The 25,725-nt window shown below is 39.4% G+C and overlaps 2 protein-coding genes across 6 annotated transcripts; both read right to left on the bottom strand.

Moving 5' to 3' along the window:
- Positions 1-12: 12 nt before the first annotated feature.
- LOC133953358 (equilibrative nucleobase transporter 1-like) lies at positions 13-9,274 on the bottom strand. The gene is made up of 13 exons (XM_062387248.1): positions 9,076-9,274; positions 7,418-7,782; positions 6,223-6,349; positions 5,447-5,493; positions 4,554-4,630; positions 4,329-4,421; positions 3,648-3,787; positions 3,428-3,552; positions 2,705-2,848; positions 2,494-2,601; positions 2,221-2,407; positions 1,510-1,633; positions 13-984 (listed from the first exon to the last, which is right to left on the bottom strand). Exons 2-13 carry the CDS (start codon positions 7,605-7,607, stop codon positions 835-837), a joined length of 1,512 nt encoding a protein of 503 aa, XP_062243232.1. The 5' UTR covers positions 7,608-7,782; positions 9,076-9,274; the 3' UTR covers positions 13-834.
- Positions 9,275-9,795: 521 nt separating this feature from the next.
- On the bottom strand, positions 9,796-25,087 carry LOC133953360 (equilibrative nucleobase transporter 1-like). Of its 5 annotated transcripts, XM_062387259.1 has the most exons (15): positions 24,958-25,079; positions 20,106-20,213; positions 19,610-19,842; positions 19,119-19,248; positions 16,584-16,630; positions 16,419-16,495; positions 16,256-16,348; positions 16,037-16,176; positions 15,842-15,945; positions 15,032-15,172; positions 13,261-13,368; positions 12,545-12,731; positions 12,275-12,398; positions 12,072-12,187; positions 9,796-11,725 (listed from the first exon to the last, which is right to left on the bottom strand). In XM_062387259.1, exons 3-15 carry the CDS (start codon positions 19,800-19,802, stop codon positions 11,620-11,622), a joined length of 1,566 nt encoding a protein of 521 aa, XP_062243243.1. In that variant the 5' UTR covers positions 19,803-19,842; positions 20,106-20,213; positions 24,958-25,079; the 3' UTR covers positions 9,796-11,619. The 5 variants fall into 5 exon arrangements, 4 of the variants coding, with proteins under 4 accessions (XP_062243243.1, XP_062243242.1, XP_062243240.1 ...); XM_062387258.1 differs by having other exon boundaries at positions 16,419-16,471; positions 19,610-20,213; XM_062387256.1 differs by having other exon boundaries at positions 19,610-20,213.
- Between the last annotated feature and the right edge of the window lie 638 nt (positions 25,088-25,725).

The following is a 25,725-nucleotide window of genomic DNA, read 5'->3' on the forward strand; positions in this document are numbered from 1 at the left end:
GATATGGTTATAGATCCCAGCAAACCAAATGTAGGGTGAGGAATATGATTACCAATGATGAGTGGCAGTCTGAAATCTTGCTTCACATCGTATTCTCGCCCATGGGAAACTGAAAAAGAACTAAAGCCCACAAAGTCTTTTAGAATCACCCTCCACCGGCTTCACCCAGTTGTTCATAGCTTCCCATCCTCAAAATCTGCATAAATTCTGACTTTGTGCCTGCAAAGCAAGACAGTGACATGACTTTCGCAGGTCAAGTGGCCGCATAACATATACGTGGGATTGACTGACGGCAATACCCTTGATGACAACTTTCCCTGCTTTCTTCTCAGCCAATGAGTTAAAGCCTGATTTAAGACAAGTCTGTGAGAAGTATCGTAAATCGTTGAAACCAGAGCCAGTCGAAATGCGGGACACCATCTTAGTTTGTGGGACATGGGAGAAGGGATAAAAATGCTTCTCAAAAAGAGAGATACCTGGTCGACCTATGTTCTGTGTATAAACATGGTACACTGTCCATTATTTGTATATTGTATACTGTTGTTACATATATAAACAAACAGTATACTGCATAGTAAATCTCATTTAAGCGCTCAAATAAAATGTTGGTCAAACATTTTAATGCTTTTTGGATTGTAACAAAAAACGTACTATAGTATTTAGTATCACATGTACTATAGAAAAGTAAAAAATATCAACCCAATAGGAAAAGTTCAAAAATCTATCGTGATCTATTTTCTAGTTAAGAAAATAAAAAAGATGACAGAAAAGTGTTTTACAAGTTGAAAAGTCAAGTATCTATACAGAGGTTAAAACATCTGCATTATTACTCCTTTACAACATGGTTTCAACCACTTTGGAGCCATTAGCGGCTTCAGTCTGCGCCTTCAACGCCCTGTGGTGAGTGAGCTTCCTGCAGTGGAGGAAGACGTAGATAGGATGGATGAACACCAGCAGCGTGAGGAAAGTAAGAGCAATGTCAACCTGGAACACACACACACACACATAAATAATTAATATTCTAAGGTTTTTGATGTCGGTTACACTATTACAGTTTAATCTTGCTTTTAGGCCTAAAGCTCAGACTATATAAAGATGACCGACATAACTTCCCAAATGTAAAGTATCTCTATTGCTGAACTATAGGTCATAAACACCTCCTTGTAAGCAAATGGGACATGCGTCAAACTAAAAAGTCGACACTTTTGGGAGAATTTGGAGTGTTGTGTCAGCCCCACACTAAACTTGTTTAACCTCGCATACATGAAGGCAACCAGCTGCGTCTACTTGCTAAGTACTACGTGTGCCACTGAAGGATTCCAGTAGAGGGCACACATGCAATCTTTGACTCGGACTGACCTTCCTGCCACTTCTAGATTTGAGTGCGGTAAACATGAACCAAGATGAACACTTGAGGACATCAACATTTTGCTAATATTAGACCGTGACAGAAAAAACTCAGGTGTCAGTTACTTATTAGAGCTCACTTTGATATTCAACCGCTCTTACATAAAAGGAGTCTCCATCCAGAGTTCCTGTGACGAGGGCGAAGCAGGGGTACTGCAGCAGAGAGACGACAGATGACATGGACATCAGCAGGCCGTACAGCTTCCCAAAGTGACAGGCTGGAAAACTGAAGGAGGGAGGGAGTCAAAACGTCATAACATCAGTCAACTGGTTCATGATCTGAAAAGAGCTTCCATGGCAACTATTAACAATTAACAATTGACAGGTCAAACCAAACATCTCTGTGCACACGTTGTGCAAGACGGAGACTTTAACTGCATCATTTTGCCACACAAGAGGAGTTGTGTCCCTGACCATCACGACATTTAGTGTGTAAATTAACACATTTAGGATTATCTTATAAATCGAACTGCAGAGTTAAACAGAATTATGAGGTATGATGTATATATTTGTTTAGAATGGTCCCAGTCTAATTACAAATACGATACACGAGTGGAAAAACTTGATCTGAATAACAGCAGACTAATGGATCACTCATAATATCTGCTCTTACCTGTAAGAAAGTTCAAAATACTCGAAAATTGGGGAATGCAACAAGTTCTCTGAAATCACTCGTACGCGAATCAAGAGCAAGGTAAGCAACAGGGAGATCAAGATACAGCCACAGCTAAAAACACTGCAAAAGGAGTGATCGAAGAACTTCATGTCACGTCACTGAAAGCTTTGTTCTTTGTGTATGTGATGGCTGCTCACGCGATGCTAATGAAGGCTGCGTTTCCCCCGTAGAGGAAGGAGCGACTTAGGACCTGTAGAGCAAAGGTGAGATACTGCAGGTGGAGGTGGGGAATGGTGGCGCACACGGAGAAGAGCAGGCACTGCAGGGAGGTCAGGAACAGAGACAGAGAGGAGGAGCGCAGGTCCACCTCCTGCTCGCTCTCTCCTGCGGGAGGGAAAAAGGAAGAAGAAGTTAGTGCATTTGCTCGCTCACAAGCACACATGCAGTTGGAACAGTGGTCCCTGACTTACCAGGAGCTAGAGGCTTTCCCTTATGTCTGTCCATGATGAGTCCGTTCCAGGGAGCACACAGCACTCCACACACCTGGGTCATGGCGAAAGCGTTGGTGTACTGACTCACTGTGGGAGATGTGGTGTGAGGGAAACAACCACAGAGAGAAGCATTGAAATGGAGATACTGGGATTTGTGTTTTGTTGATGGTTATAAGGAGAGGAGAGTTACCCAGGTCGGGGTCGTTGTTGGCCAGGCGGTTGAGCATGGGGTTGAGTGTGCCGATGAAGAGGTAGTGTCTCAGTTGCATGATGGACAGCCACAGCAGGTGCCACAGGAAGAACCAAGACAACACACAGCTCCGGAAGCTTGTCGCTAAACACATGAGACATCGAGTCTGTGCTAGATGAAAACTGGCTTCGTAGATTATCTCCTCGTCATGTAGCATATGGAGAAAAAAAATTTAATTACGTTCGAATTCAATTTTTCTTCTTAAGTTCTAAAAATGTATTATTTGGTATTTTAGGTTTATTGGTTAAAAAAGTAAGTCAATGAATGATTGAACTGTGTATGTATATATATATATATATATATTTAAATAATTTTTTATATGATATATTTGTTTAGTTTTTTACTGCTGAGATGATGTTTTTTTTTAAAGCCGTAAGGGTTAATATTAAGGGTTAATATTATTCTGTGTTCCTTTTCAATAAGAACAAATATTGGACAGCTTCCTGGAGATTCACAGAGGGAAGGGAGGGAGCTCAGAGTACAGGGTCATTGTCAGTGGTTCGTCTGGTTATTTTCTGCATTGGAACATGCTATTCTTAGTTTTGAAAACTGTGCTCCTCAAATAACATCTTTAAAAGCATTATGACTTGTACTGCACAGTGTAATCATCCAACCATAGTCTGTGGATGTTGAAGAGAAGAAATCAACAACCAGGTTGAGTACCTTTTGCAGAGTCTTGGGCTTCTGTCCCATCCTCAGCTGCGGGTGTTGTGTTGTCCTTCTTCGCATCGTCCCTCGTCTTCTCAAACTGCTCCACATTGTAAGAGTTGGCCTTTCCACAGTTCAGTCTGAGCATCAGAAAAAACGCTGAATAGCTATACATGTCATGTCTCATCAATGAAGATGAACGACTGTAGTCCCAAAGTTTATGTGATGTTCTCACCCATAGGTGTAGTACTGTGGTGGAGGGTACGGTATGTGGGTTCTGGGCATCAGCAGGAAGGTCCTCAGCAGGTGGATGATGCTGCAGATGGACATAACAAGGAAGGAGGAGCGAAGACCGACTCCCTGTTCATACAGAATCTGGAAAACACACACAAACAAATATATACATGTATGTCAAAGAGGTACAGATTCAGTTGCATTTCATATAACTGGATATGATTTTTATCCACACATTTCTGCTGCTGATCTGTAAAATGTGCTTTGACTGTAGTTGTGGGTAAAATCTTTTGGCTGTCTGATAATCAACCTTATACAGATCTCTGACTGAGATTATGCTGCAGTGCAACAAAAAAAACAAGAGTTAAAACCAAACATTACCGCCAGCCACCAGTGTCAAATATAATAAGAGAGCAATTTGAAATTCATCCAGAACTAGAATGTCAATCAGTAAAGTGTATTCCTCCACCAACGCCCAACAGTCCCCTTATGAAACCACCTTTCGATTGACTAGATCCAGATTTTTATTTGCCCCTACACAAATTGAACATGTTCATAAATATCAGTCTCCTAAACAATTTTTTTCATCAAGATCCATGAATTATTCTCTGAGAAATCAAGGATAATTATCAAAAATGCCCCGTTCTCATTATGTTGACAATGAACAGCCTCGTTGTTTTACCTTGATGACGAGAAACACAGCCGAGGAGGAGTCGAAGGCACCGTTGTAGAGCGTGATGATGGTTGAGCGGTGAACTGGGAACAAGTTTCCCACCTTCAAACACACATCGGACTCATCAATACAAAGCTCTCAGCACGTTGAAGTGTTCATTAGTGTGTGGTGTCTAATTAGTGTGTTTCTATGCTAAGACATACCCACTATACAGGAACACTATGGAGTTTTCACCTGCATGTTAGTTAGAAGGAGCAGAATTCCTCCCACAGCAATGCAGGGCAAGGCTGGAAAGAGCAGCTCTGAAAAGGCTACAGGACAATGGAAGATAAAGTCATCGCCCTTTACCATCCATCAGATCAGTTAAAGCATATGATTAATACATGTTAACGTTAACAGCAACAGTTTATTACATTTCGCTCTAAAGAAATATCAAGACAAAGTTTTGTGAGTTCATTTCTCACCACACTAACAGCAATATTTTATTCAGGGTTTGTCTATATAAGTTTTTTAATATGTGAATCGCTCCGTGTAATGATATCAGTTTTCATCCAGCAATCTGCACTGCGCTTTCATCATTGTATTAGAGAGAGTAAATTAAAACGAAAAAAAATTAATTGTCGGCGTCAAAAGAACAGCTGCCAATACAACAAGTGTTTAAAAAGACAAGGTACAAGTGGATTTAGACAGTTGATAGACTTTGAACTTTATTGATTATTGAGAATAGTGACGCTCAGATTTGACCTGTTTTAACCAGGTTTGTTTATTCTTATCATATTGTGACGTGTTGTGAGGCCATTTCCCTTGTTTGTTCTAGTTTAATCTTGAGATGACCTGTAGTATGAAACCTACTACCATTTAAGGTTATATAATGTTTTTTTAATATAATGAAGCAACCAGTCTTCTAATCTTTGTTTTCTGTCCATTTAGTTTAGCTATACACTGTATTAGGTGAGTTTGAAATAAAAAAAAAAACAACATAACATTTGTTATAAATTAAAATCTTTCTGAGGGAGGAACCCCTGACCCCCTGACCCCGTGCCCTCTATGTATCTCTCCCAGTTTGCTGACACATTGTGATGTTACCCATTGCCCATGGTCGTGTGTGGGCTCTTGCGTGTAATTACCTGCACTCGAGAAGGCAACAAGAAGGGTTCCAGTGGTGTATAAACATCTGGAGAGAGACAAGAAAATGATTTAAAGCAAGCATGTCCATACTGGGCGGGGTGGTGGTGGCTGGTAGCTCTTCAACCTGATTCGCTACGTCACATGATCTAACGTGTGCATCAATTCAAAGAATTAGCCTCTTTGTGGTCTGAATGACAGTAAACTGTGGGTCACTGGCCACGTGTCTTAGTAGTATTCTCCTCACTTCAGCTATCTGTCTGTTACAGTGTTCAAAATCCCCCTCAGTAAACAATAACCATCTCTGAAGTGGCAACCTACACTATAAAATGGCTAGAAGTTTTGAAGATTTGTCGACAGTGCAAAGTTGGTCACCAATTCTTCTACTGTTTTTGTTAGTGAGTAATTTTAACCAAAAACATGTTTCCCACTGGCACAATCTTGCATCTCAATTCACACTTTTGATTGGTTTATAGCAACTCAAACAGGCCAGAGTGTTTCCCATAAAGCAGAATGATAGATGTGCTTCTCGCCTTCAATGCTAAATCTGAGGCCAAAGTAATGTCCTTAACTTCCAAACCATTTATCTTGGGATGCTCTCGGAGTAGTAGATGAAGTCTCTTAAACCACTCTTTAAGAATATATGATTTAAAAGCTAGCATTTATTTGTCAGATAACTTACGGTTGGACAACCAATGTGGTAAGAATAATACAAAAGTAGATACACATTTGCAGCCTGAACTGTTGAGTTATATGGTTGCAGAGAGAAAGAGCTCACATTCCCAGCAGCCTGGTCACCATGGTGCCGAATCGATCAAACAGGTAGCCATTGATGATATTAAAGTTGTTGAGGAACGAGGCGACGGTGAAGACCAGAGAGAACCTCTCATCTTGTCTGCTACAGTCTGTGAGACAAAACCAAAGATAGATAATTAATACATTATAAAGTCAAAACAGCAGAAAAGAAGACGTGACTTGTTTGGTTTGGGGGGAATTTTTTGCCACTCAGATGCAAACTGATGTGAACATCACAGCAAGTGTGTTCAGGTACAAAACACTGTTCATACTTGTCCATAATGTGCAGCGGCCCGCAGAGACACTGTTTTCCCTTTGGTAGAAAAGATCTTGCTCTGTAGGTTGCTTTACATGTCCAGAAGAGTTGGTCATATGTTACAAGCAATTTTGATAGGATTCAGTATTGAAGTGAAATACTGCAAAAATAAATCTTAACAGTGAACGAATGAGACTGTATAATGTGATTATGAATAAATTAGCAAATGTTCAACAGTCATAATTAGCAACTAGCTGGTGCAGAACTAGAAGCAGAATAGAGTTTGAGTTCCATTTGTCCAGTAAACATTGCTGTTTTTGCCTTGAGATTGTCAGAGAACTTTAACTTCTTCATGTCTTTTTTTTCTCCATCATTAGGTTATGTTTTTGGTGTGTATGAGAGCCCTGAATGCACTGATAAGGGAGATAGTCATAACAAACAGCCCTGCTCTGTGTCTCATGGCCAGTTCTCTCAGCGGGATAGAGGCATTGGGATGTACAACACACATCTTTGCAAATAAGGTAGCAGTGACTGGGAGGTTATCGATTTCAATATGTGATAGAAACCATTTCCAAACACTCTTGACATCATTCGCAGAGGTTAATTATATCAAAGGTGCGTGTGTGTTTTTGTGTTGGCTGTATTTCTGACCCAAGTGGTGGAGTAGCACTGACACAGCTTTAATTGGCAGTATTTGCACTTTTTGCCTTGAAGATATGAGTGCCTAGATTTAGTAAATACTTGATATATTCTTTCTCATTTGATAATCAAGTGATGATTTCTGTTCATGAAAATAATCATATTACATGAGAAATATACGCTCTAACTCATTCAAGCAGACATCCACAAAAATGTATGACTGCTTGAATAAGCATCCCAATAGCATTATCACTTCTGACGTCTAAATACCGGAGATGCTCACCTGTACTGCTCAGTGTGCCGTTGGTGCCAGGGACAGTGTCACACAGATGACTGAAGTACCCATCCTCCTTCAGCACAAACACCAGGGAGGCATAACCAAACACCACACCGGCAAAGCACAGACACTCCAGCATCCCTGTGGCCAGAGTCAGCTGGTAGCGCAACCTGGCACCAACCGTGTATCCCTGCATGCTTCACGTCCTCTCTCCAGGGCTGATCGTCCAGTATGAGATTCTTCTTCCGGGACTAAAGTGTGGTCTCACTCGTTCTCTTCTGTTATTCTCCTCCTTTAATTCCTGGCTGAGCAGATTGAGTTGACCTTCAGCGACAACCGGGGGACGACGGGTCTATGCTGGATTAAACTTTCTACGGAACAAAAACAGAGCAGGTCGGAGGGAGATATTATAGCATAAGTACCACAATATGATACAGCATATGGTTACACACACACACACACACAAACAAAGCATTATGATCCAGTTACAAGGTGTAACTGGATCAAACACAGACAAAATAAAGTACAGCCACTGTGTTTCAAACAGTGATAAACAAAGGGGAAATATTGCATTGGTTTATTTGATGGCATAAAATGTAGTTTTATGGGTTTCATTGTGTGAACAACTTATTCATATTCTAAAGGCAATAAACTAAGACAGAGATAATCCGGGAGAGAGACAACCATGAGTCTATAGGAAATTCTGGAGCTAATTCACACTGAGTGAATTATGGAGAGAATGATGAAACATCTGCTAGGACAGATTACAACAGAGATAATACGGGCATTTAAATGCACTGTTATGAATTCAGTTTAACAGTTACACTCTATATAAATATTGCAATCTTACAATCAATCTAACAATGATGCTATTAATGCAACATCTGTTGCTACTAATACTTCTACCACTACTACTATTATTAATAATAATGATAATGTGAAGGTTGAAAGGGAACATTCTGAGTAAAAAAGCAAACATTTATTTTGATACTTTATGAACATTTTGCCTAGATATATATATATATATATATACACACACACACATACACACAATGTGTACATACATGCACAAACAGTATACATCCTTTAATCACCCTGTTCCAATGCACTTTTCGCAAGTTTGTTTCTGTACAAATAATATTTCCATCTGTCGTGAAAGGTAAATATTATGAACATATTCTCAGTATCTTTATTTTCTATTATATTGTCTATTTTTGTTTTTATACTTTTACATCTACTTTCTTTGCCTAACCTCTCTTTGACTATTTTCTGCTGTAACAATTTCCCTGGTGTGGGATCGATAAAGTTGATCTCATCTTATCTTAAAACATTTTGGTAACTATAGATAAAAGAGCATCTTTCATATTTGGTGGGTTTCTTCAGGTGGTCCACTGTGATTGAGATCTTTTGAGCTCCGTGCACCAAAAATACATTTATACAATTTAAACATGAGACCATTCACAGACAATACATGATGCATTTTAAATTTCAGGAAAAGTCCAAGCTCAGTGTGAAGAAGAGATACAGCAGCAATTTTAAACTGTGACTGTGAGCTGACAATGTATACATTATATTTAGCTTACTTCTACTGCAGTAATTAGAGACATTCAAATAAACAGCAAACATTACTGCAACCCTCTGTTTGTTAAGTTGGACCATCTCACCTTTTCATGCAGGATGCATCCTCCGTGATGAAGAGCAGCACTCTGTCATGTTGGAGGGATCATCACAGGCACAATCTCACCACAAACAGAGCAGATTATCCTGCAGCTAGTGGAAGTGAAACATAGTTTGTTTCTACACAGAAACCTTCAGTTTGCAGACACTTCAGTCAGATGTCCCTGATCTGTCTCCACACACCACAACGAGAGAACAGACTGCGCAGACGGTGCTGATTGTAATCCAGATTAGTTCGCTAAATCTATGCGTTGTGACACATGGCACATTCTAGTCACTTAAAACGTGTTGTAAAATAGCACACTGTATACACCCAGCTGCTGCAGACCCCCACGTGAGATGATGTTTGTTTTCTGATTTCCAGGTGATCCAAATATTTCCTTCTGCGTGGATTCTGCTCCCTGCAGCCAGCCGGAGTTTGTTTTTCATATGTGCACAGTAGAGATTTACAGGGTACCATCAGCAGATGGGTCAGTAATTCTTATCAATTTGATTTGGGAATCTATGACTAAACCTACATGGTCATGACAGCAGGTTTAATTCAACACATCGACTCCCTGAAACTGGAGGTAAAACAGAACGATAAATACAGCACTCATTAGATCCAAAGACATGGTATGATTTGTTTTAACGTGTTTACTTTAATTTCCTACAATTAATTTTAAACACAGTGTTAGGCTTTCACAGAGCAAGGACCCAATCGCAGATCAGGATGCAAAAAAATACTTCTTTATTTCAAAAGAAGGAAAACCAAGGATCCAGAAAAGGCAAAAACTTACAAGAGCAAAAAACAGAAAATCCAATTCAATAATTTGCCAAAACAGAGTTCCAAAAAGGGAAAAACAAAGAGGCTCCAAAACCAGAGAGTCAAATATCATACAGATAATAAAGCTCAAAAAGTTGCAGTATCCTTTGCATGGATTCTTCGCAGTGAAAATGATACAATCCGACAGGGGACAACAGAAAGATTGGGCTTAAATAGAAGGGCTAACAAAGACAAGACACAGGTGAACAAATCAGGCAAACACTCAGGGTGACGATAGGGAACAGGTGAGGGAGAAAAAGAGCGGGAAGCAGTTGAGGGCGGTGTCTCAGGAGAATAACAAAACACACATGTCCTGACAACATAAACACAACAAGCACATGGCATAAAAAACATAAGCAGGAAGCACAAGGGAAAATGTCTTAAATCACGGGGTCTTAACACACAGATGCCTATATGTTTCTATTTATCTTCTTTGTTTTTAACCGGTAGCTGTATTTTAATACACTGTGCTATTTGCCTTTCTATTCTGGACTAATTTCCTGGAGTTTTCCTCTTGAATGAAGAGTGTTTTGTTTTGATTATGGGCTTCTTGTTTATTTTACCTTTACCATTGTTCTCCTTGTGTTTGGATTTGTGTCTTCCCTGTGCTTCAGTTTGCGGTTTTATTTTGAAGTGTTGCTCCCTGTGTGTTTTCCACTTTACTTTCTATCTTTTTCCTATTTGGATTTTGCCTTAATTAAGGAAGGAACGTGTTTCTGCAAATACGTATAAGAATTGCTATGATTATGGCCCCATAGACGCCTCGTATCGTTAATTTTCATTACAGCTGCTTAGCCTGACCCTGTTGTTGAATACCAGCATGAATTTTATACGTATATTTTTGTATTTTGGATGCCATTTTTTTAATGTCTATTTAATACAATATCTCTTATGATAAGTATATATTCTGCAATGCGGATACGTCTTTGGATGCCTTCAGAAAGGTTTGAGTGCATTTAAAATGGTGATTTTATATCAGAAGCCTGAGGAAGAGCCTTGGTGCTTGAAACATTACTGGCAAATATATCCCTTCAACAGGAGCTTTGTCGGTTTTCTCTTTCAAATCTTTTACGTTTTTGTGATCAAGTACCAATCAAGGGTTTGTTTTAGTTGAGGTGCTTTTGTTCCCATGTTGGACGTCAGTATTTTGCTAACCACAATTTGTCAGCTTGTCAAGTCAACTTTATTGCTGTGAAAGTGACAACTTCTTTCTCATGGTTGTTTGCAGTTGCTCTGCCCCACAAATCCCATTGTGCAGCTTTAACATCGACTGAATGTAAGAATGAACAATACGTCTCCACTCCCTCCCACTATCAAGGAATGAATCCAACATATATCGGTAAGGCAGATTGCCGTCTTTTGCCAACGATGTAATTTGCAGGGGCTTAACATCATAATCCTATAATGTTTCACCTTATTTTATTGCATCAAATGTCCATTTAAAATCAAACTTACGAGTTAAAAGAGCACAAGTACGTGGACCTTGCATCTAGAAAAGATCAATTATGATCTTCAATGCTTAAATACTGACACATGACTCAATTAAATCATTTGATAATGAACACATTTGATAAACTGAGTTGACCAGGCTGTTTTTACAAAAATAAGATGAAATGTGTAAAAAGATGCACAAGAATTAAACAACATACAAATAAAAGGCTGAAAAATTCAGGAGACTCAAAGGCTTAAGAAAACGTGTTGGTTTTCAGTTTACTCTTAAATATATCTATGTTAGGCAAACACCTAATTGTAAATGGTTAGATGTTCCAGCTTCGTCCTTACCCCTCAGACTCGACAAAGGGACAGCCTCATGGTCAGAGGATCTGAGAGATCTTAATGTGGAAAGGAAACAGAGAAACTCAGATGTTAAAAATAAATAAAAGAAGATTAGAATTGACAGTTATGTTTGATGAAGCAGTCTTTTAACTATGATGCAATCTTGACTTGGAACAAATAAAAGTAAATATTTTCCCATTTCTAGTTTGAGCATGCAGGCTTTGGTTGCCTGCGGGTAAACAGTCCGTGTGGAACACTTGTCTGAAACGCATCGGCTTTCTGCTTTTTAATTTAACCCCAATGTCTGCCAGACCTTGTGGGTGATAAAACTAATCAGCCAAAGCCGCCCCTAAGCCTACACAGTGTCGTCCTCAACAATAGTTCGGAAAAGGTGATACTTACGTAAGTTGAGTAAGTTGTGAAATCTGCCTCTGCTTGGCCAGCTCTCTGCAGTAGAGGCTAACCTGCACTGGGTGAATAAAGGCGAGCAGGGACACCACGGTTATGCCGATATTTACCTTAAAGAAGGACAGAAAATTAAAGCTGGGATGGGACTAGTTATTAAACTGGTTCCATAGATTATCCTACAAGTTATCGACACTTACATACAGCGGGTCACCACGCAGCTGATTTTGGATGAGGTGTAACAAAGGAAACTGGAGAAGCAGCACCAAGGCCGATAAAGACATTGCCATTCCGGACATCTTCCCAAAGTGAGACGCAGGGAAGCTACAGGAGATTCAGAGGATATGGGTGGTAGAGGCGAAGATAGCAGGAGAGATCAGTTTAAAGAAATAGGAGAAAAGTATCAGATTGATAAGATCGATGTCACTGATGGAATTGTCTGTGGCAGAATTGAAGGAATGTGCACATACGCAATGCTGATGAAGGCTTGGTGGAGTCCGTAGAAGAAGGAACTGCTGAAGACCTGCAGGATGAAGGTGACATACTGCAGAGGGAGGACAGGACAGGTGAAACACACACAGAAGAAGAAACACAGCAGGCAGCTGAGGAAGAGGGCGAGAGGAGCAGAACGCAGATCTGCCTCTCGACTTGTTTCGCCTAAGAAGCAGAAGGAAAGATATTGGTTAACAGAACTGTGAAGTCATTGTAGGACAATAGCCTGAGATCATAGATATTCAACACTGAATACTTTACTATATTCATTTTAGGTTTTTTATTTGATTTTAAAGGAGACATGTTATACTCATTTCAGGCCTGGATCGAGACTGCTCAGATTGGGGGTTAAATATAAATTTGGGTTGGGCACCTTTTCAAATCAGTAGACATAGTATTGAGTGTTTTTCAAAGTTTTAAAGAGCTTGTCCTATTAGAGAGATTACTATAACAACTTGGATATGTTTTTTGTTTTTTTATAGAACTAAAACTCTAAATGTGCAAGTCTACATTGCCATTAATTTAAATATGTAGAAAAACAAGTTCAACAGCCCTGATCGCTTTAGAGAACATTGGCTTGGTTGTTCTCTGAGTAGTGTTTGGTTGTGTAACCCCAAGCTTGAGGCTACATCCATACTAGTATGTTTTTAGCCTTGTCTCTCTTGCAGTATAATATGGAGGAAATGTAACTAACCTGGAGCCAGAGGTCTGTGCTTGTGTCTGTCCATGAGGAGGCCGCTGAGCGGAGCAAACAACACCCCGCACAGCTGGGTGATGGCAAATGCGTTGGTGTAGTGACTTACTGGAGGGGGGCAGAGGACAGAAGTGGACATTTAGTGTGCAGAAGAAGAAGCTGTGGTAAAGAACACAAATTGTGGAGCCAGTGGAAATTATGAACATTGCAAATGGATGACATTTTCCTAAACACCTAAACACGTAACAAGGACACAGACTAAAATTATCAGGTGAGACACAGGTGATAAATGATGTTGTAATTTTTGGAGTTTGTGAGTGTAGCTGCCTCACCACCGCTCTGTGTGTGACTCCTGTTAGTGTGTGCTGCTGGCTAGGAATGACCTTCTATACTTCCTGCTCCTCATGCCAATTCGACTATGAACTTATATCCTATAATCATCTTTACACCTACTCTGCCAGAACATGGACTTCTGCCAACCTCACTATTAATCATCTTTCCTCAGTAAGGACTTTTTATTGTACCCACACAACTGAACTTTAACCCTTGGTTTTCCATCTGCCTCAGGATCATCTGCACTCCTCTGATTTGATAGTCTTGCTGAGCAGTTCTCAAGCCACTCTCCACCCTAGTCAATACAACCCTCCAATCTGAACCTAAGCATTGTCTCATACAATGGGAATTTGTTTTTGTTTTTTTTGCTAAGTTATATTTGTCTTGCGAAGCTAATCCTTGTTTGATATTCGGCTGCATTTTCTGCAGTCAGCTTTGTTTTTGCGGAATCCATTGTGAAAGAGATACTAGTTTTAGCACTAGTAGATACTGGTACTAGTTGAATAAGACTTAGCCATTTCTCATCCAAACCACCAACTTGTCTTTAAGGTCCCATGACTACGGGTTTTTTACCTGTAATAAACAGATCAAATAAATCTATATTATTGAATAAAAATTGACTTACCACAGGCTTTCAATCTTCTAATTAAACCTCTCGTTAAAACTCTTGACCCAGATTATTTGCTTACTGTAGATCTGTATCCAACCTCCCTCTCGTTGAAAAAGCTTGTGGTAACCAATTTGTGATTAATTACATACAAACCATTTGCAAGCAAACTTTAGGTCAGGATTAAGATCATAATACACAAAAAGTAGTTGTGAAAGTTACCATCAACCTTCTGGTGGCCTCAGACAATGGTCGTCTAAACCTGTCTCTGCACTTGTTTTGCTAGATCTTAGTGCATTTGACACATTCGATAAAAAAGTTTGATTGCAAATACTGGAAGATATTATTGGGATTAAAGAAACAGCACTAGACATAATTAATACTTATCATGGAGATACTTCTTTGTTCATGTTAACAATCACTCCTCCAGGTACATAACAATTAATCATGGAGTTCCACAAGGTTCTGTACTTGGACCGATAACTTTCACTTAATGTATGCTTCCTTTTAGGAAACATTATCAGAAAGTTCTAGATTTCCATAGTTACACAGATAACACCCAGCTTTATCTATCTATGGAGCCAGATAAACTAAGTAGTTAGTGAATCTTCAATATCCTGAAGGTTTACTTTTGGTTCCTAGAGTCTCGAAGACTAGAAATGGAGGCAGAGCCTTCAGCTACCAGGCTTTTCACCCCTTCCTATTTCTTTCCTCTCACCCCAACCAGTTACACTAATGAGTGCATGGAACCCCATGTCTTTCTAACCTTAAATTCAAACAAGGAGGGAACTTTTATTTGTTACACTCCTGGAAATGCTCATTACACCTCACCAACGGTTTGGTCCTCATCAGCCAGCCGGCTGAGCATGGGGTTGACGTTGGCTAAGAAGATGAACTGACTGAGGATGATGGTGACCACCCACACCAGGTGACAGAAGAAGAGCCATGAAAACACACAGCTCCTGAAAGTGGCTGATGATTGAGAAACAAGATGATTGGAAACAGGAAATTCAATTTTCAGATGAAAAATGTGTTCTTGTAATGTTCTTAGACATTACAAGAACACCTTTTGTTGCTGTACACTGTGTATCTACATGAGGAAGCGATTTCCCACGTTGCCTATAATTACTGGAAAGGACAGACATTGGCTTTATTTGAAATCACCCAATCATTCACGACCCCATAGAGTTCATCTGCAAAAGAGAAAAACACTTATTTTCTGTGCTGGTTATCATGTCATTGTAAGAATATGACATATAACAACAAAAATGTCGGACTCTGGAAAATCCCATAATAAATAAAGAATTTTTTTTACTTAGTACAATACTTTAAATTTTTTACTGCAAGGATAATTAGGGAACAGAGAACACAATTCTGTTGAATAAAAGCCTGAATGTTTTCATCTTTACGATAATTCAGATATTTACGATAAAAATAAGGAGTAGAATCACCAGAGAGAGATGGTTAAGAAGTACTGCCCTCTCGTCTCAGCTAGTGCCCATCGGTTGTACATTACTTTTCATGATGCACTGGTGTGTACAATGAGTCCACAAAGTTATAAAATATTCACAAAACATTCCAACAGCACTACAAAGAGGCCAACTCACTACAAAGTGATTAGTGAGTTGACCCAAAAGTAACCTTTCTCGTCCTTTTCAGTCTTCTCCGCATCTCCTTCCTTAAATGTTTGCACTGTGTCGTTCTCCTCCCGTCTTCTTTTTCGTTTTTGTACAGTACAGCTTACCCTGTCACAGCAGGTGAAGGAAAGAACAGTTAAATAGCTGCAGAAACAAACTAATGGCTCAAATCACTTCGGATTATGCAGTTTGTTCTGACCCGTAAGTGAATGTCTCTGGTAGTGGGTAGGGAATATGTCGTCTGGGCATCAGGAAGATGGTGCGGACGCAGTGGATAATGTTACACAAGGTGAGGAAGAGAAAAGATGTGTGCAGGGAAACTCCTCTTTCATATAGCAACTAGGGAAAGGAGGAGGTTGTGAGCCCTTTTAATTGTGTGATTGAGAATCAAAGAGCCTAACCTTATATAATAGGATACCTTTATAATGAGACAAACTGCAGCAGAGGATTCAAATGCTCCATTGTATATGGTGATGGTGGTGGAGCGATAGGAATGAAACAGGTTCCCCACCTTCAGAGAGAGGTTACCACATTAGAGCTTCTTGCGTGGGATGAAATATTTAAACTGGGTCACCACACACCTGAACATTGGTGATGTAGAGCATCATTCCAGCAATTATTAAACTTGACAAAGCTGGGTAGAGTAACACAGACGTATCTGTGTGTGAAAGACAGATAAATGGAAAGAGAGCTGACATGTTTTCTGATTACAGTATTGGCACAATACAATACAAAAGACAACATACCTGCATTTGACAGTGTGATAAGCAGTGTGCCAGTGGTGTACAATGATCTGCAGGCAGATAATTTCATGATCATGAGAGTGTTAGGATTTTTGGTTATCATATAACCATTCATTCGCACTGAACATGTGTGTGCCAGCGGAAACAGGAAACAGATTATCTGCCTGATTTGGTTGTATAGTAGCAAAATTCTTCAAACCAGGAACAGCAGGCATCTCTTAAATTGGGAAGACAGTGAGGTGGAACACTTTGCATTAACCACTGGAGATGTGACTGATGAGAGCCAATAAGGAAGTGAGCGGGGTGTTTCCAATAGTCTTTATTTCTGCTCAACCAGACAAATACAATTTCAAACCAAAACTGGGCTTTCCCAAAAACTCTCCTATTGAGGGGTTTAAAAACGTTTGAGAGCTGTGGCCATGACAGAGAGAGAAAATGCATAAAACATAAGAAACAAATTGTGTTTATCATGGGAGCATTAACAGCAAAGGAATCTATGCCACAATATGCATGTTTGCTATGTTACTTTAGTTTATAGTATATATTAAGAATAACACACACACAATAACTGGGGAAAAGGACTTAGTTTCAGTGTACCTACAATTCCCTCCTTTCACATTGGAGGGAGGACTGTAAGGGAGAGCGGGGTAATGTTTGACATTTTTTACATTTGCTCCCCTCTAGGCGAGCTAAAATGATATATCAGTAAAATTTACACATTTGCCATTAATTCAGGATGTTTTCTAGTAATGGAAATGATCAGAATGTCTTCAGGACAAAGGGCAGTGAAAATATGTTTTAAAACTACCATAACAACACATGTTGTAATAGTTAAAATCCTGACAGCTATATTGACAACCACACATTCCAAAACTAATATCGGACTAGTAACAGAATCATGGGGATTGGTCAATTAAGCACATTTATGATAATTATGAATCATGTGATCTCTTGCACACCCTAGTTTACCGGCACCTTGTTTCTCTGTCCAATTGGCAGGGACAGGGATATTGCTTTTCTCTGCGTATTCAAATGCCAGTTCACGGCACTTAACTGGAGCAAGGCCATGGAACTGGTCAGCTAGTTGTTTTAAGTGTTTGGCAAGCTCCTCCTCCATCTCATCTGTGAATATTCTCTTAACCTCAGCTACTGCACACCAGGCTACTGATTTTACTTCCCATTTCTCTTTTTTCTTTATGAATCTTTTGAGGGTTGTCTTGTCAATATTTGTATCCCTTCCAGCTTTTCTTAAGGATTTCTTTCCTTGCATGACCTCAGCGGCTGCACTCTCCATCTCTGCGAGGGGTGTTTGGCCCCAGGTTGTCTTCCTGGTGTATAGTTTCTTGGCATGATGGCTTTTCTACAATGTCTATGACATTAAAAATAAAACATACATAATGTAATACTACACTAAAATATGTTTAAGACTAAACTTAACTTATGCTTCATGGTGGGGTAAAGTGAGAGAGTGTTCGCACTTTACCCCAAAGCATTTGTCCCACTTTACCCCACAGCCACCGTTTTAGAAAAAACAACATCTCTTACCAATTCAGGCTAATCTTCAGCTAGCATCATTCACATGGTTTTATATGTTGGAAGTTCACCAACATGTATGATATAAGATTTTTTACCTGATTCTATTTGTTTTGACACAACAGTTGATTAAGTTCAAAGCAAGAAAATTTACTTTTACATGCAAAAAAACACATTTTTGTGAAAAAACATATTTCCACAGCACCAGCACCAAGTTCTCCTTCATGGCAAGGAGGGAATGGGAGGGCCACATGACCACAAATGTGTTCCTTTGCCTAGATACAGGGGGGTGTCTCACATTACCCGATGTCCCACATTACCCCGCTCTCCATGTATTGATGAAGATCCATCAGCAAACAACAAACTAATCGAAATAATAGTTATTAGGTAAGGAGCCTACAATCCAAATGATGAAGTAACTCTGTAAAACACTTCAATGTCTTCATTCACTCTAATGGAAAGAAGAGTTCCAAAAATACACATTTAGATGGGGTCGGTTTTACTACCCTCTGTCTGTCTGCATCTGTAGATTTCTCCTAAATTCACCAATGAAGCCAATCTGCATAATTAAACATTTCAGGTGGAAATACTTGATGTAAGTACAGTACATTAGACGGAATGCCTTAAAGTCTTACACTACCTATTTGCTAAGAGAAAAGAAGAAAAACCTGTACAATAACTCAAGTTTTGTGGTGAGTTAGCTGGTGACTAAGAAGTGCATCAGAGGGAGAATGTGTGAACGAGACATGTTTATTTTGTGTTTTTCGACTGTTCAATATTTAAAAGCCTGACAAGACAGTGATCTATATATGCTGCTTGGTTAAAAAAAACTACTCCAGGCATTTGGGGTTACAGGACACGAAAGATGCGTAACACGAGATGGAAACCTCCCAGTGCCCGAGCTCTATAAGCTGCTGGGGAGATATGCCAGTGAGCAAGTCTTATCAAAACTACCTTGTGCAAAGACTGCAAACTTACGGACGGTTTTCTTGATGGTGTACTCACATTGCCACTATCCTTGTAACTGCGGTTCCACAGCGGTCAAAAACATATCCAATGGGGAAGCGCAGTATTGTGGTGGCAATAGAAGCGACTGACAAGACCTGAGAGAAGTGCTCGTCCTGACCACTACAATCTGGAATGAGTAAAGAAAAACTTAATAATAGTTAAATACATGTGTCTTGTTTCATCTAATCTTTAAACTCAGAAACCTTATAAAAATGTATATTTGCCCTAAGGCACCAGGTAGATAATAGATATTAATAGTCTAGTGACATTTAGTTGAGGTGGTACAGGGAAACTCAAATCTACAAACCAACTGCGTTGTGTTACTGGACTATTTGAACAGATCCAGCAGAAGAACTGGTTTTCTTTTGTTTGCCCTTCTTCTTAAAACTCTATGTTTTCAATGATCGCTGAACAGTTTTCGTTGCTGTTGTGTAGCCTGAATGTCTATGCATGTTTCTGCAAATTTAATTATACCAATTCATACATACCTGTATACACAGCATAATCTTCATTTCTGGTGGCATTGGTGCAGTATGCAGCGAAGTATCCGTCAGCTTTCAGCACAAACACAAGAGATGCCCAGCCATAGGCAATCCCTGTGAAGAACAAACTCTCCACCAGCCCCGACAACAGTGTCAACCAGTGTTGTAATATCACTTCTCCCCCTTGATTTCTGACCATGTTGCCAAATGCTTCTGCTGTAGCAGAAGCTGCTGTAAAACTGTAAAAAGTTCCAAAAGAACGATCACAGTGAGAAGAATAGGCACAACTAGTTCTTTCTAAGAAGAGCTGTGGAGCTGGCATTACTTCTACAGATTTTATTCCTGGCATCTAGACACGCCTAACATAGATATTCCTAATCCGTCTCTCTTGATTGAACCCACTTGTTCGCTTGTCAAAGTTAGTTTTAATCCCAGTTGATCAGTTTATCAAATTAAATTGTACATAACCTTTGTATAAATACATCAACAATACAAGCCTTACCTTTTTTTTTTTCTGTGATCAGCAATAGATCCTCATTCCGATATCACAAATGTTCCATCTTGATCATTACCTATACACTGTCTGCGCACCTTAGCCATCTCACAGCCGCTGTAATGACAAGAGAAGCACCATGAAATCAAGGAAGCAAGCTTGGGGGACGGCCCAGAGGCTGGAAGGGCGGAGCTGCTCCCAACTGAAGCAGAGAAAGCAGGTATAAAGGACTTTACATTTACAATAACATACCAACATGCACAGTTAGCAGTCACTTAAAATCATACATTAATATTTAATATTGTAATATTCCCTGCTCCTTTTGATAATCGGTTTAAAGTGTATTAATTAATTTGTCTTTTTTTGAATTACCTGCATGGAGTTCACCTTCCTGGTTTAGCAAAATAGCAAAAGAGTATCTTTGCTTTGGGATACAGTAACTGTATATTGTGAAGGAAATTTAACATTTTGACCATGCACAATTTAATCATGCTTATTTCCCCTTTGATTGGTCATGATTGAATCTTATACAATGTAACCTTGATCATGCTGTATCCTGTACTACTGCATTGTTGCCTTGATGTCATCAGAAGGGATCGCGACCTTTGGCTTAGAAACAACCTCAACCAGGGGAGGAAGGAGCCAAATGTACAAGGAGAAAGAACAGCTTCTGATCGGTGTGCATATTACAAATCAACCTTGGTGTTGTGCATCATGCATTAAAGAGCATTAAAGCGTGACAATTCTGTAAAAAATGTGTGTCTCGTTCCTCGTTGTCAGAGTGGAATTGCAGAATTGCCACGACAATATATAGTTCTCCCCTGTGTGAGTTTAGTTAGTATATGTTGCCCTTATGGCTCATTTTCGAATGTCTGTTAATTTGACATCCTTTTTATCTCGCCTTATTTTCAATAGTTATGTTTTGTTGACCTATTTAAAGGGACCTATTATTCTATTAATGTAGATTTCTCAGTATTGTATATTCTTAAAACTTTTTCCATTTTTTGGGGGGCAAAAACCCAACCTTTTTTTTATCTTTAAATTTGTGTTCTTTCCCAGAAAGTAAACATGCCAAAAGTGAACATGCCTCAAACGTCTGAAATAATCTCTGAGATTTTAGTGTATGGAATGTTTAATTTTTTAAGCTGAAAATATTAAGGTTATCTGTTCAGCAGTAATAGAGAATTCCTTTACTAGTGCGTGACAGACCTCAGTGTCATCATCTCTGACACTGGGAGGTAGAAAAGGGGGGAAATTTCCATTTTGATATATTTTCTGAAGTCCAGTGAAATGGTCTTGCTGGTTTGTGGCTCCTGTTGTTGTTGTTCTGCTGGTAAGACTTTGTGTCGTGGCTGCTCGTGCCAATACTGGTTGAAAGTTGTGTCCAGGGGCAGGTTTCACACTTGAGAAGATGAAGGACCCTGAGAGACAGAGGTCTGAAATCTCTCCTTTGTTTTAAGGACAACGGAGGCATGTGGTAAGGCTTTTGCTACACATGCTACACATCTAAGTCTAATAAAACTTAGATGTCAAGGCCGTCACCAAGGCTTGCTAGCAACTGTGTCTTCCGAAGAGTGTGATATTATTTGCAAAACCTTTTGGATATTTTGATGTCAATGAAAAAAAGGATGTGCAGCCAAATTATTTTAGACAAAAGTTCACCATAAAAAACATTTCTGATGCTTTAAGATTTATTTACGTGTGCACTGTCTGCTTAAGTTTAACCTTATATTAATTTCAACACTCAAAATATAGATTTTCCATCAGTGGCCCTGATGTTAACTTTTGGAGTGAGAATATAACTCAAGTCTAAAGACCGAAAAAGTGTTTTTGAGGGTTCTTAACCAGTAGTACTGAAAATGTATCCAAAGTTGGAAAGACACAAATACTGACGTCTGCTGGTAAAAATATTGCGGTGCAACCAAATATACCAAAATACAGTCAGAGATGCTGCATGCAAACTTATTATTCCATATGGGCTACATTGATAAAATATTTACATACCAAAAGTTGGAACTTTTGATCACAGTTGAGTGTTATTGATTGACAAGATGATCATACAATTATAGTGTTAGAACTATAAAGAGAGTAAAACAATAATACATTCATAATGCGACTGTAAAATGACGATGTTAAACATATTATCAATTCTATTGTTTCCTATTTTTTATGTTTTTAAATATGTAACATCAATTAAACATTTGTTTTTAATTGTATTAAAGATGGATACTGTTATATATGTATGCATATGTGCTTTCAGTGTATTTTCCCTGCATTAGCATTAGGCCAAAAACATTGATCCCATGCTGTGACATTGACCTATGACTGGTTTGAAAAAAATGTATGTTTTAATTCAATTCTTGTAAAACACAAACGGCTCCAGGATTAAGATAAATACATAATTTGCAGGGCATGATAACCCCAGAAAATATTTAGATTTAATTGGAATGTAGAGAATAAAGTGCAAAAGGAATTAGAAAGGGCCACCCCCCCCCAACCCTAACCCCCCAAAAAATATTTTTCAAAGTGATTTCCACGAAAACTTAATATAAAATTATTTCTTTCTTCGTCGAAGTTGCTTGGACACACACACTATAACCATAAGCCTCAATGTGCTAGCATGTTCCGACAATACCAAGGAGGTACGTACCTCGATTTTTGCATCACGTTACCCTAATGTTAGATACATTTTTTTTTATGACAAAATATTGGTTGGAGATATAAGTCATGGGTCTCAAATTTATAATATATCTGTAGAATACAGCATGAATGCAGCAGCAATAACAACACGGAGCCTTCAGTTCCACATCCAGACTGCATCTTATTCAAATTCAACACAATTTCAAGTACAAGCATTTCTCTGAGTGAGACTGCATTTTAAAGTGCATAAAACATCCATTCAATTATTATGGTGTGTCTTTCCTCCAAACATCTTAATATACATTATCATTCATAAAGAAATATAAACATTTACAATAAAGACCTATTGAACATTAGCTTATAACTGGTCTTTATAAGGCACAATAACAATACATGAATTACAGAGTCTGTGTGTGTCGGAGCTGAACTACACACTGTAAAGTAAACAATATACTATCGCGACCCGCCTGCAAGACGACGTGCAGGTAAAATAAACACCTATACACGCGAATGTATCCCCGCCCACCTAGTGCGCGAGTGTCTCCCCTCACTGCCCAGCGGAGTTTCTAAGTTTTACCAGTCTAAGTAGAAAATCAAAACAACATCAACACGTCTCAATGACACCCGTGGTGATCAAGCGAAGCTTTAGGTGACTCTCACCCACTTCTAACCTGTAGAATACAGGATGAATGCAGCAGCAGTAAAGACACGGAGCATTCACTTCCTCATCCAGACTGCACCTGGCATGTGGGCGGAACCCCCAAAGAGACAGGACGGGGTGATGCTCCCGTGCCAAACGTTCCTCCTGATTGCTGCAGTCATTTACTGATTTCTCTAATGAAACTACTTAAATCACTGTCAAAGTAATTAAATACAATATTTTGGGTCATACCACATATAGAAGGGGGCGCAAAAAACCCTGTCGCGCAAAAAAAGAATAATGTTTTTTTGGGGATTTTTTTTTGCTCGGCGCAGTTTTTGTGGCGCCCCCCTCTGAGTAGCGCCCTAGGCAACCGCCTATGTCGCCTGTAGGAAAGACCGGCCCTGCATACATACATAAATCACATACGGAGAACATATTTACAGATACAGGAATGGAATGCAATGATGTGATTGTGTCAGTGTCCAGTAGGAAAGTGTTATTGTGCTGCTTGAGTGGATAGTTCAATAATATATATATATATATATATATATATATAAAAACAGCAGAAAAAAAATATATAAATATATAAGAATATGTAGTGGTAAAGTCCGTGCATGGGTCTAGTATAGCCAGTAAAGGGATGGACAATGGGTTGGTATATAATAATGAGATGAGATGAGAAGAGTAGAGAAGGGGAGGGCAGACTTTGGTAGACCCATGCAGGGAAGATCACGCCCCCCTCTTCTGCGTGGCGATATGTAGCTGTAACTCTGTATTGAACTATATAATTGTCATGTTTACCATCTTTACACTGACAAAGTTAAATGTCGTATTAATCAAAGAAACAACATAAAATGGGAAACAATTACAGTTTACTATAACTATAATTATTTATAACAAATTGAGTGGTTGATGATGTTACTCATTGATGACAAATTCCCTTCCAGTCTAAAGCAGCAGAAATAAGCCTTTGCCGTTTTGTAGTTTGACACTTGCCCCTGTCATGTGTTACAATGTCTTCTTAAAGGGCCCATATTGTGTAAAATAAATGTTCTGGGCTTATACCATCCGTAATAACTTGAAGGGGGTCAGTAGGGACTTTCAAAGTATGAAAACAGTCACTCCGCGGACTTTTTCACTGAGTCCCTTCTAAGACATGTTATCCAAACGTCGCGTTTCGTACTTCTTCCCCCGTATGAGTCACTAGAGATCGCACTCGTTTCTCAGCCCAACCGCGCCGATACCAGTCCACCTCCACCACCACTAACCGTCCACACCGAACGCGACACCAAGCACACTTCTGAGCTAGCAGCTTGTAAGCAACCACAGGTTAACCACAACAACCAACACTGAAGAAACACAGCAGCATAGAGGGATGCAAGGAAGAGAATGTATCCGTGCTCATTCCTCCAAGAACGATACTGTTCGAGAACAGCGGTTACGCTTTATTTGTTCTGACGTGCCGTGTCACTGTGCTCAGTGTAACTGACTGAAACTCCGTTATGAAACTCCGTACTGTAACTTGGGCCGTTACTGTCCTGCTTAGACTTGAACAAACATGAGGACGGTGTAACTCACCGTTCAGAAACTATCTGTTGGAACCGATTGTGAATATGTGGCTGATCTTCTATAGCTTCAAACATAGCGTGACATTCAGCTGTATTTACAGCCATAGAGAGTCAATGCGCCAGATTGAGACAGACTGCAGTAAAGTGAGACGTCATCTGGGAAGCCAGCCGCCACTCGGGTTTTTGTTGCGCGTCTACTATCGCCTCATACGGTAAAACGGTAGCGATAGTGTGAGCGCCTAAAAAGAACGTAAACACAACTATATTTTAGTTATAGTCTCTCATTTGATTATTTTATTAATATCTTCATGGTGTATCTGTTCATGTAAATTATGCACTTTTAATTCAAATTGAAGGGCAAGTCTGTAGAAAAGGATTAATGTATTCATAATGTAACCATATTTGGAAGCTTATTAAAAATATTCCTGGAGAGGTTATAAGTGACTTCGAGTGGATTCCTGTTCATGGTGTCTCTGACTATGCTGACATATATTTTTGTGTATTTTTACTGTAGAATTACTGAGAAAATTAAAGGGCAAATCTGTGAAAGTGGCCTAATGCATTCCTAATGTGACCATATTTGGAAGCTTATTAAAAATATTCCTGTAGAGGTTATAAGTGGTGATAGGCCTGGTCGCGTGTCACCCAAACCGAGTCATCAGAGGAGGGGCTCAAGAGTCAGGCCAAAACAGCCTGTTCCGTCTGCAGCTCCAGAGAGAGGCAGTATAGAGCGAATGGAAGTACACATTGCGAGTTTTTTTCTACTTTAAACCACTGA

This window comes from Platichthys flesus, chromosome 5, assembly GCF_949316205.1.
Source record: "Platichthys flesus chromosome 5, fPlaFle2.1, whole genome shotgun sequence".
Classification (NCBI taxonomy): domain Eukaryota; kingdom Metazoa; phylum Chordata; class Actinopteri; order Pleuronectiformes; family Pleuronectidae; genus Platichthys; species Platichthys flesus.